This window comes from Rhododendron vialii, chromosome 5a, assembly GCF_030253575.1.
Source record: "Rhododendron vialii isolate Sample 1 chromosome 5a, ASM3025357v1".
Taxonomy (NCBI): Eukaryota; Viridiplantae; Streptophyta; class Magnoliopsida; order Ericales; family Ericaceae; genus Rhododendron; species Rhododendron vialii.
In genome coordinates, this window is record NC_080561.1 from 660,905 (window position 1) to 674,664 (window position 13,760).

Sequence of the window (13,760 nt, forward strand, 5' to 3'; positions counted from 1 at the left end):
GTATAAGTGTATTTATCTTGGGACTTACTCATAAGATCACTCATATAACAAATAAACACTGATTTTGAACATTTTTTTATCAGGTGAAAAAGTAAGGAGATTATAAGAACATGATACAAAGACATTAACTAAGGGGACGATTTGTGCATTTTCTAATATTTTTGTAATGTGCAATGAAATATAAATTTTTTCAATATAGTTTGATTACCCAATAAAAAATAATTCAGTTGTCAAATACATTACATATGGTCTTTTTTATTTTACTTGCAAAAAACAAAAGTAAAATGTAAAATTTTAAAATAGTCCCTCTGGTTTACATAAAATCTCAATTTAGTCCTTCTATGAGAGAAAATGACAATTTTGCACTTCAATTCCTTTTGTTTCATTGACGGCGTCAAGGAGAGGGACGAAATTGAGAGGGAATGAAAACTATAGGATTAAAATTGATACAATTAATATTAGATGGACGAAAATGAGAACTCGTGCAAACTAGAGGGACCATTTATAAATTTTTCCTAATATTTAAGCACATTCCACTTAGCCACACTGTTTCATTTTCTATCCTCCTCTGCATTTTTTGGCAACAAGTACCTATTCAAGCTTGTCACACGCCGGGTTGGTTGACCAACAAACTTCAACTTCTCCAAAGGAACAAAGATTGTGGGTATCAGTGTCTCTTTATTTCCCTTTGGTTTAATTTTGAATAGAGACACATCAATACATCATTTTTTTTTAACATGATTAGTTGCTCTCCCTCTGATTTAAATTTTATCATTAATTGGTTTATTTCTGAGTAAAATACAGTGAGTTTTGTTGTACATAGGTTGCTCACCAATTACTCGACAAAATATCTAAACAATAAATTAACAAGTGCATTGTTTTTTTAATGAGCGTAACGGCACATCAACAACAGAGATTTGTTCCTTGGTTTGCAATTCTCACATTTCATTGATTTTTAAAAAAAGTACGATTCTGAAATAAAACGTAAACAGTATTGACTCCAATGGTTGTCATTATAGCAAGAATCAGAGAAGAAGACATTGCATAACCACATGCTCGCTACACTGCCTACTTCATTCGACGATAATCAAACATGGCATCCACACTCCTATTTGTTGTTCCAACACCAAATTCCCTCTTCAAATTGTGATACCAAGTTCATTGTTTCACTGGCTGAAGTAAGCCAATTTTTTAAAATTGAATTCTCAAGTCTTGTGACCATTTATGACCCTTCAGTTGCAGGAGTCCACCCGTGCACATAGCCATATTATTTGTTTGACTTCATGTATTATTGAATTTTGCCATTTGATACTCAAGCACACTATTCCTACCAGTTGCAGGGAGCCCAAGAAATACATCCATCTTAAACTTTCATTGACCCAAAGTGGGATGAAACACTAGAGATTATGAAAGTGAATGAGTTGAAGTGAGCCGGAGTCATTCTTATGACAGTTTTAACCGGATAATGACCCAAGATGCAATAGAGGTCACATACTTGTGATACTAGGCGCATGAGCAGAGGAAGAGTATGATAACACACGACCCCACTCACTTAATTAAAACTAGTACCATAATTTTTGAATTAGTTTGTACACTTTAACCCCCCAAGAATTAGAAAATTGCCCCCGAAAGCCTCACTTACAGTAGAATTTTCCCCTCTGCTATAGCCTAAATGCAACCCATTTCTTCTTTGCTTAAAGTATTTTGTAGCTCAGCTCATACGACCTAACTAACTATAATTTCTGGCTCCGTCTTTGACTAGGTGTGCTCCTTAAAATAGTACTATTCTTAACAGGTATTAATATTAGAGATCAACGTGGGATAATTGTAACCAATGAGACTTAGTCTCTCCTTGTATTTCTCCATAATAATATGAGGTATGTCGTTAATCCCTAACAAACTAACCTTCTTATCGGAGTAAAATTCCTCTATATAAACAAGCAAAGTTCTTTTCCTTCCTACAAGTGATCAGAAACACGAGAGCTTAATTTGTTATTCATATTATTGTTCTTTGTTTTCACAACATATATACCAAGTGCTCGATTTATATATCATCCTAATTCCCTGCCTCATATGCGGATCGGTCTTTCATTGTCAATGAAGATGGATTCCCATAAATGGTGACTATCCTGTTGGTTGTGAGTTACCCCCCCCCCCCCCCCCCCCCCCCCCCCCCCCCCCCCCCCCCCCGTCTCATTTTGTTTGTTGACTTTTTGACTTCTCACTGTCCCAAATTGTTTGTCCACTTTTAGAAGACCAGGAAGATAGTCTTTTTGACTTCTCATTTTGTTTGTCGACTTAGAGCACTATTTTACCTTCTACGTTTGTTTGTTGTGTTCAACTCTACAATCATATCCTCTATGCAAGAAATTTACAAACATATTTTTCTTGTGTTTTATTGCATTAACAGATGGAAGATGATATTAGGCCATCAACACTAGCGGTTAATGTCTTGACAAAGCTCTGCTGTATCATTCCTATATGGAAAATCATCAATAGTCATGAAAGTATTGATGCTGCTTACAAAGGTCGTGAAGTTAGACAAGAGGTAATAAATATTTTCTTTCCAATCTTGTTGGGCAACTTATACAACTTCAAAAACGAGATGTTGTCAGGAGGTTTGTGTTTAGTTTTCACAAGTGTCTGAGGTAATGAAATCAAATACAACTTGAACTTGAAATTTTCCTGTGATGACAGATTCGATCAAATCCTTATTGCTACAAAGGCAGCCTACGCCTTTTAACCTGCAATCAACTTCTAAAAGTCAGTTTAGTTTAGATCTGGAGCAAAGACTTGAAGAGGTTCATTTAGAACTCTTGAAACAAAATTTTCCCTTATTTTCTAGCCAACCTAACAAGGCATAATCAATAATCCGTTCATTGTTTTAGGTTTCAATACCATTCCTACTAGTCCATGGGGAAGAGGACGAGGTGAGGTATCCATCAGTGAGCAATCTTCTCTATGAATCAGCTTCTAGCAAAGACAAGAGCTTCAAATTGTATCCATGGATGTGGCATTCTCTCACCTATGGTGAATTACCGGAAAACATTGACACTGTTTTTGAAGATGTTACTTCTTGGTTGGATGACAGAGTTGCTAGGAGAGGAGATCCATGTTTTGGATGGCCGACTCTCTCCTCTTTTCCTCTATTAAAATATGGGCCGTCCAAAACACGGCATCTTGTCAAATAAGAAAATGCCTCATTGGATCAACTTGTTGCCGTTGGTATTTTGTATTACTACAATTGTTGGTTAGGGCTTAATGGGTAAAATTCTTCCCTGGTTGCCTTTGGCCAAGAGTGAATATCTTGAAATTTGATAAGAGATTTTTAGATGTGGAAATCCTGTAAAGTAAAACCTAAAAAAAATATGTTTTGTACTTTTTGAACCATGTTGATTTCATCATTCATATTTCACACTTCACATTGTAAGAAATGTTATTATTGAGAACAAATTGTGTGATAATAGGCTTGCTTATATGATAAGCGTGATTGTTTTACGGCAGCGAAACCTTTGGCAACCAGAACTTCTCCTATTTGTTGAAAGCTTGGAAAAGAATTAGAAGAGGGCATTTGTTTCCAATTTTCCATGCCTTTGAAGGCGCTAGAACACTGGAATTGTTGTGACATGGGGCTCCTTATAATCCACACACCCTCATACACACACATTACTCTCAAAAGTTCCATTATAAACATGCAAAGAATCATTTTTGAAGGCAAATACAAACAGATCACTCAGAAAGAGAGCAAGAACAAAATTTGTCTCTCGTGAAATCTCAGAGTTGAAGTCGTTCCTCAAATACTTTATACTTGTACTGACATAAATTAGTAAAAATACTCGGTGATTTACCTAGAATTCTATTTTAAACCAGAAAAAAATGTATGTTCCAAGATTTCAAGTACTACTTGAAGGCTCTTTCCGAAATAAAAGTACCACTTGAAGGTAAAAGCATCCAAATACTACGTGCACGATTTGCTCGCCCAGCCTTCCCCCTCATCGCCAAGCCCATTTACCGAAAAAGTACTTAATAATCAGTTTCATGACAATCATTAATGAGGACTTGTTTAAAGGTGAATCTGGTTCAGTATTTGTGGGGAAAGCGCAAGGGATGTACGTTGCAAGCTCAGAAGATGGGAGTAGTCATATGATGGCGATGACGATTAGTTTTGTCAATGATGAATATAAAGATGGATTGAGGTTGATTGGGGTGCACCGAAGAGACGACAACGAGTCTCATGTTGCATTTTCAGCAGAGAATTTCCTTCATCTAGTCACATGATAGAAGAATTTACGGCACAACCACAAACACCATTCGTGGTCTAATCATTCAAGGGCTGTACCAGCATTCTGGTAATATAACAGAGACCTATCCTAGATTATCGTATCCTAGTTTGTCCTAAATGTGGCTTTCAGAAATTATAGATGAAGTTTGAATAGTACTGGTTGAGAGGTCTTAGTGTTGCTCCTTTTCGGACTGTGTCCGAAATAATACAATTCCAACATCGAAACAAGGATAAAAGGGATTCCTTGACTTACAAAAATCTACACAAGTTACGACTAGGGAAAAAGTAAAATGATGGAGTATCAAATCTAAAAATGAACCCAATAATAGAAAATTTGTCAATGTTAATTTTTTTCAACAGAAAGCATAAATTTGGAATGAATGATCACAATTTAAAGTCTCTTGTGCTTACTGCTGAAGAAGAAGATCACTTAGTTGAGGTGCGCGTGAGCTGGCCAAAATACCCTGTTATCAAAAAAAATAGAAGAAGAAAAAGAAGAAGAACGGGTGAACATACCTTCAGAGGAAACTTGCATCACCTAGTTGTACCCCATACCTTTGACCACATTGGATATGAACTATTGAATCAATACAAAAAATCTTCACTCTCAAGTCTACTTTTCCATAAACTGACAGCAGTTGACTTTATTAGCCCCCTGTTGTCCACACAAATCTATGAACAAAGGGTAAGAATAGTTTTTCAGAAAAACTTTTTCTCACTAGCAAAAGACACTCAAAAGGATCCAGCTTTCCTTACATTCAAAAAGAGTCGTAAGGCAGAGTTTGCATAGACTGACATACTATAATAACTGAGATTACAAAGTCAACGCATGCTTAACAATGCCAGTTGTAATGAAAACCTGAGCATGGGTTTTCCTTGATTGATAACATATCTACACTTTGGTACTACTAGTATTTATTTATCCAATGAAAGATAGCACAGACTTCACCTTCTGTAACTATCCAAAGTATGTGGTTGAGTTTCTTTGCTAACCTGCTTCAAGAAATGGAAATTCCTAATTTCAGACTCACGATTTCCGGCTGAAAGTCAGCAGTGTTCAAGTTGAAGTCCAGTTGGTCAAATGGGATTCGTACGGCTTCACGGAGGGGGCTGAAACGCATATGTCTGATTCCATTCCCATGTTGATAACATCCGCATGAATTTGATTACCCAAAACAAAATCCTCCAAATCCCCCACTGCAGGAAGAACACCTGATATACCAATTCCATTAGGCTACAAACCTCACGAATGCATCTTTCAAAATGTTAACATTGATTCCGAATAACATCCACTCTGATTGAATCCCGCAACCATCCCATTCGGTTTGATAAAGACCTCTCTTGCTCCACTTCATGTCCTAGTTGAGCATACCCCGAAAATAAAGCACTCCAAGAAACCACGTCTGGTTCAAAAATTGTATCGAGCACTTTACGGGCATCCTTTAATTGACTGCATTTGACATAAATACGAACCTAGTACGACTGAACAAAGGGAGCTGAATCGAGCCTAGAGTCCGATGCAATGCCATGAACCTGTCGTTCCCACTTTGGGGAGGACTTGTATGGAGTTATTGAGCAGTGCATGCCTTGAACACAGTGGTGAGGATAAAGGCATTCGTGAAAATAGACTGAGGAGTTGTATGAAATTATTAAATCGTGTGCCATGAACACGAGTCTCGAACATGCGATGTGTATTCTAAGTTTCCAACGCAAGGAATTACATCTAGCCGCGAAATATTCAAAGCGTAATCACTGTCCACGATTCTTCGTTTTTTACATGCCTCACGCCGCGAGGAATTACAGTAGGCCGCAGATAATTACCCTTGGCCGTAGATAATTACATTTGGCCCCAAAATATTGAAAGCGTGATCACTGTCCACGATTTCTTTGTTTTTTACATGCCTGGTCGCCGCTAGGAATTACAGTTGGCCGCATATAATTACCTTTGGCCGCGGCTAATTACATCTGGCCGCTCAATATTGAAAACGTGTTCACTGTCTACGATTCCTTCGCAGTGTATATACCTTTACCCTTGGCCGCATTATCAAAATACGATGTACCAAGAAAAAGGCTCCTCCCCTTTTTTTGCAATTTGCTAACGTATTTTGGAATTACTTAGATAATCCGATTTGTCCACATTGTAGAAATTGTCAATTTCATTAATCCTGTAGAATATCTAATCGATCAAATACCTAATGATATTTTATCGAAGGAGACATTTCAAAAAACAATGAAACGATCTGAGCTGGACACACTTGATTACAATCTCATAAGGCAACTTTGATTACAATCGAATAGGAGAGTTTTCCGCCGTTTTGGGCAAATTTCTGACGTTAGTTTGGAATCAATTTGATAATCCGATTCGTCCACATTGTCGAGGTGTGTTTGCAACTTGGGCGGTCAGAACTGTAACCTCATACACATGGGCCAAAGGTACAATGGGTGATGGTTGCTGCATCTAATTCAATTTATATCGGCGTACAATATAGTAGCTTTGCGGGTTTTGATTTTATATTGGTTACGGTATTAAAAATTGATGCAATGTATATGCCTCCCACGTGTTTGAAATTTGGCTTCTGAAGTAAGTCGTTTTTCGGCCTATGTTTTTTTGTGAAGTCTTGATTCCATAATAAGCAGCAAAGTCAGGATCCATAGCTTTGAACCCATTCTTTCATCTGACATTATCTGGGCAACTTAGTTTGATATGACTTGGAAGTTGGAACTACAATATCTCTCTCTTTTTCACTCTCGCAAACATACAAAGGCATAGTCTTTCGCAGTTACCCACCAGTGAAATTATTGTCAAGGCTCATTGGTTGCTTCCATTGAACAAAGCAGCCTTTAAGTAGCTGGTTTGTAGAATCATGGAAGCACACAAAGGGGGGATACCAGTTTGTAGAATCGGTGTATTAGTGCGTACATTATCTCTTTGAGAATGATCCCTCTAACTTGTCTATGTTTTCTTTCTAGCCTGTCCTTCCCTCTCGCTTAGCTGAGTATGAGAGGCTCAGATGTCGGGTAGCATTTCACGCACTTCATTTCCAGCCAGAAATTTTGGCACCGGGACACCTAATGGTGGACGGTAAGAAAATCTGATTGATTTCCTTTTTTGTTACCAACAGAGAGACTTGAAGTGTTCTTTCTTTGCATGGGAAACTAACACCATACAGTCATTTCGGCTTTTCCCTCCAAATACTTGGGCCTTAAGTTCTTTCAGCATCTTTTGTACAAATCTGTCTAATCTCTATGTGGGAGGACAGATTTGCATCTTAAGTTGAAAGATGTGAACCTAGCGGTTGTAGGACTTGTGTGGAAGAGAAATTTTGCAACAAATGTTCCTTTGGTTAGGAATAGAAAAGACATGAATATGCTGACCACCTTTCTTCAGTTGTCCTACCTTTGGTCTTGCTAGTGTAAGGTAAGAAAAAAATCTCTACCTTGAAAGGACTTACATTTCTCCAGATAAGCTTTCTATTGGGGCCGATAAAATTAGTGGAGTTGAAAGATGCCTCCCGTTTATCACGAACTTGACAGAGCATTTGACGAAGTTAGATCCCCAATTCTATATGAGACAATCTTGGCCTTTTTGATAAAGAATCACAGTACTCAAGCTCTGTTTTAGGTTCTCCACTTGATCCAATTCCCACTGAAACAGCTTTCTTCTGAACCGCAGCATCCACCTGAGATTAGTATGATCAAATAAGTCTCTCACAGAAGCAGATTTCTGAGTAGATATCAGGTATAGCCGGGGAAAAATTTCCAGGATAGGAGCCAAACATCCTTCCAAAAAAGTGTGGACTGACCAGGACACCTTTATACAAAATCTACTTCTGACAATTGATGCAGTATCAGATTCACAAAATCCATAGAGCATACATCTCCCCACAACTTGGCCACAACATGGGCATGGAGAGCATCTGAAGGGTTGTTTCACTGAAGGAGACTACACACTGGCAGCGTAATGTTACAATCGATGGAATTTAGTTTGATTCTATTCAAGTGGGCGGGTCATATGAGGATGTAACATGTCTTGAGATAAAAGCATGTGTACTTTGTGTTTGAACCAAAGATTTCAGCACGAGTACACAACATCATAGCATCAACCTCAATCCAACTGCAACTAGGGTTCTTTCTCAAACCTATTTTATTCATCATATCCCTCACTCGATTAACTTCACTCCATTTGCCTTTAGAAACATATAAGTTGGACAGAAGAATGTATTTCCCGGGATTTGTAGGCTCTAATTTGAACAATGGTTTGGCGGCAACCTCCCAATGTCATGTTTTTTTGAACTATTCAGAAACTCAATAAAGCACCCAAAACACAATCATCAAGCTCAAATAGCATTTTCTTGTTCAGAGACAAGCTTCTTCTACCTTCCCTGTGCGACCTAGAAGGCTTGCCATACAAGCATAGTGTTCCACCTACTTCAATTCCATGCTTTCTGGACATGCTGTTAAAGTTGCACTGCTCTTCTTCTGTGAAGCCACTTTGGCTATAGGTGGATAATATACCAGTGAAACTAACCAATTCGGGCTTCTAAGCATTCCTCTGCATTAAATGAAATATCTAAATAGCTTCCTTAGCTTTTCCATGACCTGTCAAAACAAAGACAAGACGTTTCAATCCTTCCACAATTAGTGTTGTAGAGACCCAAATTTTTTTTTATTTTTGAAATGTGTATTAAATGCCCAATTGGAATAATATGGTTTATTAGGTGATTATTTGAATTGAGGACTAGAGTGAAAGAATAGAAACTAGAGCGAGTATGAGTGTGATATAAAAGATATAGTAGTATAAATAGGGTGTGTGTGGTGTAGGAGATGATTTCATCTCCTTGTATCTCTCTCTCCCTCACGTTTTCTCTCTCTCTCTGCCTCTCTCTCTCTCTCTCTCTTGCTTCCTCACACAAGACTCCACTCCATCTCTCAAATACTCCAAGAATCAACCACCCTTTGGCCTTCCGATTGTGTCCTTGAGCTCGGAAATCCTTGGGTTAAGCTTGGATCGAAGCTTTGAAGTTTGTGGAGGCTAGGGCTTGTCCAAATCGCTTGGATCTTGGTTATCGTCGCAAGGTAGGGATTTCTTTACCTCTTTTAAGTGTTTATATGTTGGTATGATGTGAGAATCGAGCCTTGATCGTCTCCCTTCATTTGTTCCGAAAGCTGTCGAAATTTGCAGAAATCGCCCGAAATCGCATAGGGATCGATCCCTAAACTTGGGGGATCGATCCCCCATTTCATTTCTGGTCCAGCAAGCCCAGGGATCGATCCCTGGTGATGGGGGGATCGATCCCTCCCCTCTCTGGAAATTCTGCTTACTTTCTGGGTTTCAGCCCAACTTCAAACGACCATAACTTCTTCATCCGATGTTCGTTTCATACAAACTTTATATCGATTCGAAGGTCTTGAAGTCAGCTTTCATTTGCCGCTAGAATCACCTTAAATCTCTTAGTACACAGAAAGTTATGACCTTCTGAGTAGAGGTGTGTCAGTCTACCGATGTCTGTGGTTATTCCTAAGGTTATTCTTGTTCCGTGTTATGATTCCCTATATGATTAGAACATGTTTAAGTCACTCTTGAGCATGATTGCTTATGTTCTAATGACTCTTTATTTGATCTTGTCCCTTAGCACTCATTAGAGCATAATATCAATGACGTTGGTTAGGGAAATGTACCGTAAGGTCGATAGGAGTACTATGGGCTATAAGGGATAAAGTGGTGAGTGTTATGGGAAGACATGAGTTTGTCTAGTGATCCGATGGGTAGTGTTGTCACTCGTGCCTTGTCTTGTTGGGCTTCCTAAGTTCCTTTGGCACTCTTTCGGTAAGATTCTCGTGTAGAACCTAGCGGATGGTGTGTCATGGAGTCATCTGTGGGTACGGTATGTGATGAAGGACATCGTGATATACTTAGAAGAATAACGTGATCTTAAGGTATTTATTAATGTATGATGTGACAACTTGACTATTGGTGTTATGTAGAACGAGGGGTGAGTCGAGATAAAGAGTTTGGAAACAAAACAGAAATATGAGTTAATAAGTGAACAACCTACTTAACATTCAATATATCTCTCCTATACTTGAAATTAGACTCATGGAAATGCGTAGGATGAATGTGACATGGATGTACGGGGTCACGAGTACCCGGAATGTGCTGTGGGTATATGGGGCCCAAAAACCCAGAACGTGAAATGGATATACGGGGTCACGAGCACCCGGAATGTATTGAGGGTATATGGGGCCCAAAAACCCAGAACGTGAAATGGATATACGGGGTCACGAGCACCCGGAACGTATTGTGGGTATATGGGGCCCTAAGACCCGGAAAGTTTCTTAAGTTTACTATTTGATGAGTCAATGAACAATGAGCTACTTGGACACGTGTTGGAGATCTCTGGGAGACGTACGGGGTTCTCAAGACCCGGAATGTAAGTCCTTTAACACAGTAATCCTCGTAGTGTTATACGGTAATGCAAGGGATGGAGATATCGATGGTGGAGATTGGCGATCGTGAGTCATGTCGAGATTGTTAGAGTTGTCAATATCTTGTGAACTGGTTGGCATATTGTGATAATAGCAAGTCCTAGAATGATTATCTTGAATGTTTGGCTCATCTTTGAGTCGATTGTATTTCGTTGTTGAGTTAAATCCCCTTATTTTCCTTCTCTTGCCCTTATCATCATATTTATACATAGAATTGGTAAAGATTTTCCTACTGGGCTAGTGTAGCTCAACCTAATCTTTCTCTTCAGGTTCAAATGCGGGGCAATAGATTACATGCATCGTGTGCTTGATAGTGAAAGACTTTTGGTAGCGGACATTATCAGTTATTTCATCATCTTTGTAGAAATCTCATTTTGTTAAAAATGGTCTTATAATTAATTACTCTTGAATCATCTTTTGACTAAAGTTTGTAGTATTCTAACTGTGTTCGTACTTGTGTCAAACTCATTTGGGCCATGGTGCCAAAGTTGTAATTATCTAAACATGGGTACTTGATTTGTAATTTAAGACAGGTGAGAACTCTTTTGGGTAAATATGCGAGGCTCTTCTATTAAAAATGTATTATTTAATTATGTTGAAAATCGAGGGCGTGACAAGTGTGCATGTCAATCAATGCATTGCCCACGTACACATCACCAGAGATCCCACTTCTGATAGAAAAACCATGAGCTGCCTTCCCCTGCATCAATGTTGCAGTGTTTCCACAAGCTGATAAAATACAAGGGATTGTGGTTGAATTTCTCTTCACCCTGCTTGACGATTCTTAGACCTAAAATAATGGGTTGCCCCAAGCGTAGGGCGCAGACAGTCGTAGCACAATATCCGGTAAGTCCGGAGTCGAATCCACTAAGGACGGTGAAGTGTGTGCTGTGGAATCTCGGGTTGTAGAATTAAAAATAGCTCTTAGGTAGCCACCCCTTATCTTTTAATTGATTAATTAACTAACACTAACAGATAACTTGCTCAAACGATTAAAAAGAGAGGCACGGTCGTAGGGAATTCAGCGCTCGCTATCCAATCAGAATCCGCTTGCTTTTCAAGATTCTAAAAAAATGGTTAAATTTAGGGAGAATTGGAAACTCCGAAGGATGCGAATCCTAAGGTTGTCGGTCCCGTACACAGCGGCGAACAAGTTTTGGTCCCCTGTTCCCGCTCACATGAGCCCTGACAATGCCTCGGGTTCGTCCAACGGACGTAGTTTTTACCAACTAAATTTTTTTAATTAAATTAACGTGCAAAAAATTGCGAGACGAATCCTAATTGGGTCGCGGCGCGCCTTTATCCAGCGACCAAACCTCAGATAAACTACTCACACATCATTAAGCAATAAATAAAAGAAACCGTAAAATTAATCATGCTTTTTAATACGCGAGATAAAAAAATAAAAATAAAAAAATAAAAGATCTAAATTAAACAAGAACGAACGAACAACTTTTATAAAGAACAGAAATTAAAATTAGTTACCGGAGTGCGAGTAATTGAATTAAACTTCAAATAGAACTTGAAAGGAAAAGAAGGCTCGGAAGAATTGGAACGGAAGAATCGTTTCTCTGGTCGAGCAGTGATCGGCTGTCAAAAATCTTCTTACGTACGTCGATCTTTTTTTCCGTCGAAAGCTGCTGTTCACGTTGAAACCAATTCTTCTTCTCTTTCCATCGCCAGCATCCCCCTTTTTAAAAGCTGCTGCTCCTTTTTATAACATCATATAATAAAACCTATGCCCTTTTTTTGTTCCAGCCGACTCCAATATTTTTCCATATATGGCCCACCATTAAGTTGTTAGTTAATAAACATTGGGCCCAATCAATGCAATTGCAATTCATTTTCTCCGGTGATGCCGTAGACTAACTCTTGACTCCGTATAACATTCCAATGGTCCGCTTCGAACACCATGTAATATTCTTAACTTTGTACTTTTTTATCAAATCTTTTAGATACCTACAATACAAGAATAAAAGCATAAAACTTCAATTAATAATATAAATGAGACTTAATAAAGATAAATTAGGGGCGCTAATGTGAACATTTACGCGCCTATCACCCAGCAATCTGCATCTCTTTGAATAGGTCCAAAGCCTCCATGTCTTTGCCATTTTGAGAACAAGCAGTGATCACTGATGTCCAAGACACACGGCATTCAAGTCTATCCCTTGTCCTTGAATTCCCTAAATACAATCAGTACGCCATCCATAACGCCATTTCTTGAAAGCCAACTAACCTGTACACTGCAAGCGTCTATATCTAACGCGTCCATCAAACACTTGTGACATCCGTAAACTACAACCACTTTCCCCGTACATCTCCATAAGGGTGCTAACAATGCATTTGTCTAATTCCATTCCCATCTTGATTACATACCATTGAATTTAACTACCCAAAATCAAATCCTCCATATCCTCCACTGCATCAAGTCCCATTAGGCTTTAAACCTCGCGAATGCATCTTTTGAAATGTCAACACTGATTCAGAATAACATCAACTTTGATTGAAACCCACGATCATCCCATTACAAGATACCACATTCAGTTCGATCCCTTTATTATCCATGTCCTCAAAGACCTCGTTTTCCTCACTTACATGTCCTAGTTAACCATACCTCGAAACTAGCACTCCAAGAAACCACTTCTGGTTCAGACATTGCATCGAGCAGTTTAAATTTAATATTTTACATTAACATATTTGATTAGATTTGTCATTGATGTATTATTTATCACATATAAGTGACAATAGAGGTGAGCAAGTAATTAACGTTATATCTGGGAGTGGTTAGTTGATAACCAATTTGACTAAGTCTCCTATTTTTCCTCCTATTAATGAGATCAAAAGACTTTTTCAGTTGGCATAAAATCTAGTCATACTTAACTTCCTAATTATTCTCCTGGTTATTAGCAATAACGTTGAGCTCATAACAAACACTGATAGATAACTAAGCTCTATAAATAAGTTAATTATTTCCTTCCTAAGAGACACA

The 13,760-nt window shown here is 38.5% G+C and overlaps 1 protein-coding gene and 1 pseudogene across 3 annotated transcripts; one reads left to right on the forward strand and one right to left on the reverse strand.

Annotated features, from left to right (window-relative positions):
* The first annotated feature begins 1,837 nt into the window (after window positions 1-1,837).
* LOC131325309 (uncharacterized) lies at window positions 1,838-3,627 on the forward strand. Of its 3 annotated transcripts, XR_009199654.1 has the most exons (4): window positions 1,838-2,138; window positions 2,411-2,548; window positions 2,698-2,801; window positions 2,889-3,622. XR_009199654.1 is itself a non-coding variant. In XM_058357496.1 (3 exons), the coding sequence occupies exons 1-3, from the start codon at window positions 2,118-2,120 to the stop codon at window positions 3,189-3,191; spliced, it is 462 nt and encodes a 153-aa protein (XP_058213479.1). In that variant the 5' UTR covers window positions 1,869-2,117; the 3' UTR covers window positions 3,192-3,627. The 3 variants fall into 3 exon arrangements, 2 of the variants coding, with proteins under 2 accessions (XP_058213479.1, XP_058213480.1); XM_058357496.1 differs by lacking the exon at window positions 2,698-2,801 and having other exon boundaries at window positions 1,869-2,138; window positions 2,889-3,627; XM_058357497.1 differs by lacking the exon at window positions 2,698-2,801 and having other exon boundaries at window positions 1,875-2,120; window positions 2,889-3,626.
* Window positions 3,628-7,830: 4,203 nt separating this feature from the next.
* Window positions 7,831-13,336, reverse strand: LOC131326810 (pentatricopeptide repeat-containing protein At1g20230-like; annotated as a pseudogene).
* Window positions 13,337-13,760: the final 424 nt, after the last annotated feature.

Excerpts from the sequence above, each read along its gene's own strand:
- LOC131325309 (XM_058357496.1), top strand. The coding sequence starts at position 2,118 with ATGGTGACTATCCTGTTGGTT. Across the intron at positions 2,139-2,410 it reads TGGTGACTATCCTGTTGGTT|ATGGAAGATGATATTAGGCC; the intron begins GTGAGTTACCCC and ends TTGCATTAACAG. Across the intron at positions 2,549-2,888 it reads GTCGTGAAGTTAGACAAGAG|GTTTCAATACCATTCCTACT; the intron begins GTAATAAATATT and ends TCATTGTTTTAG.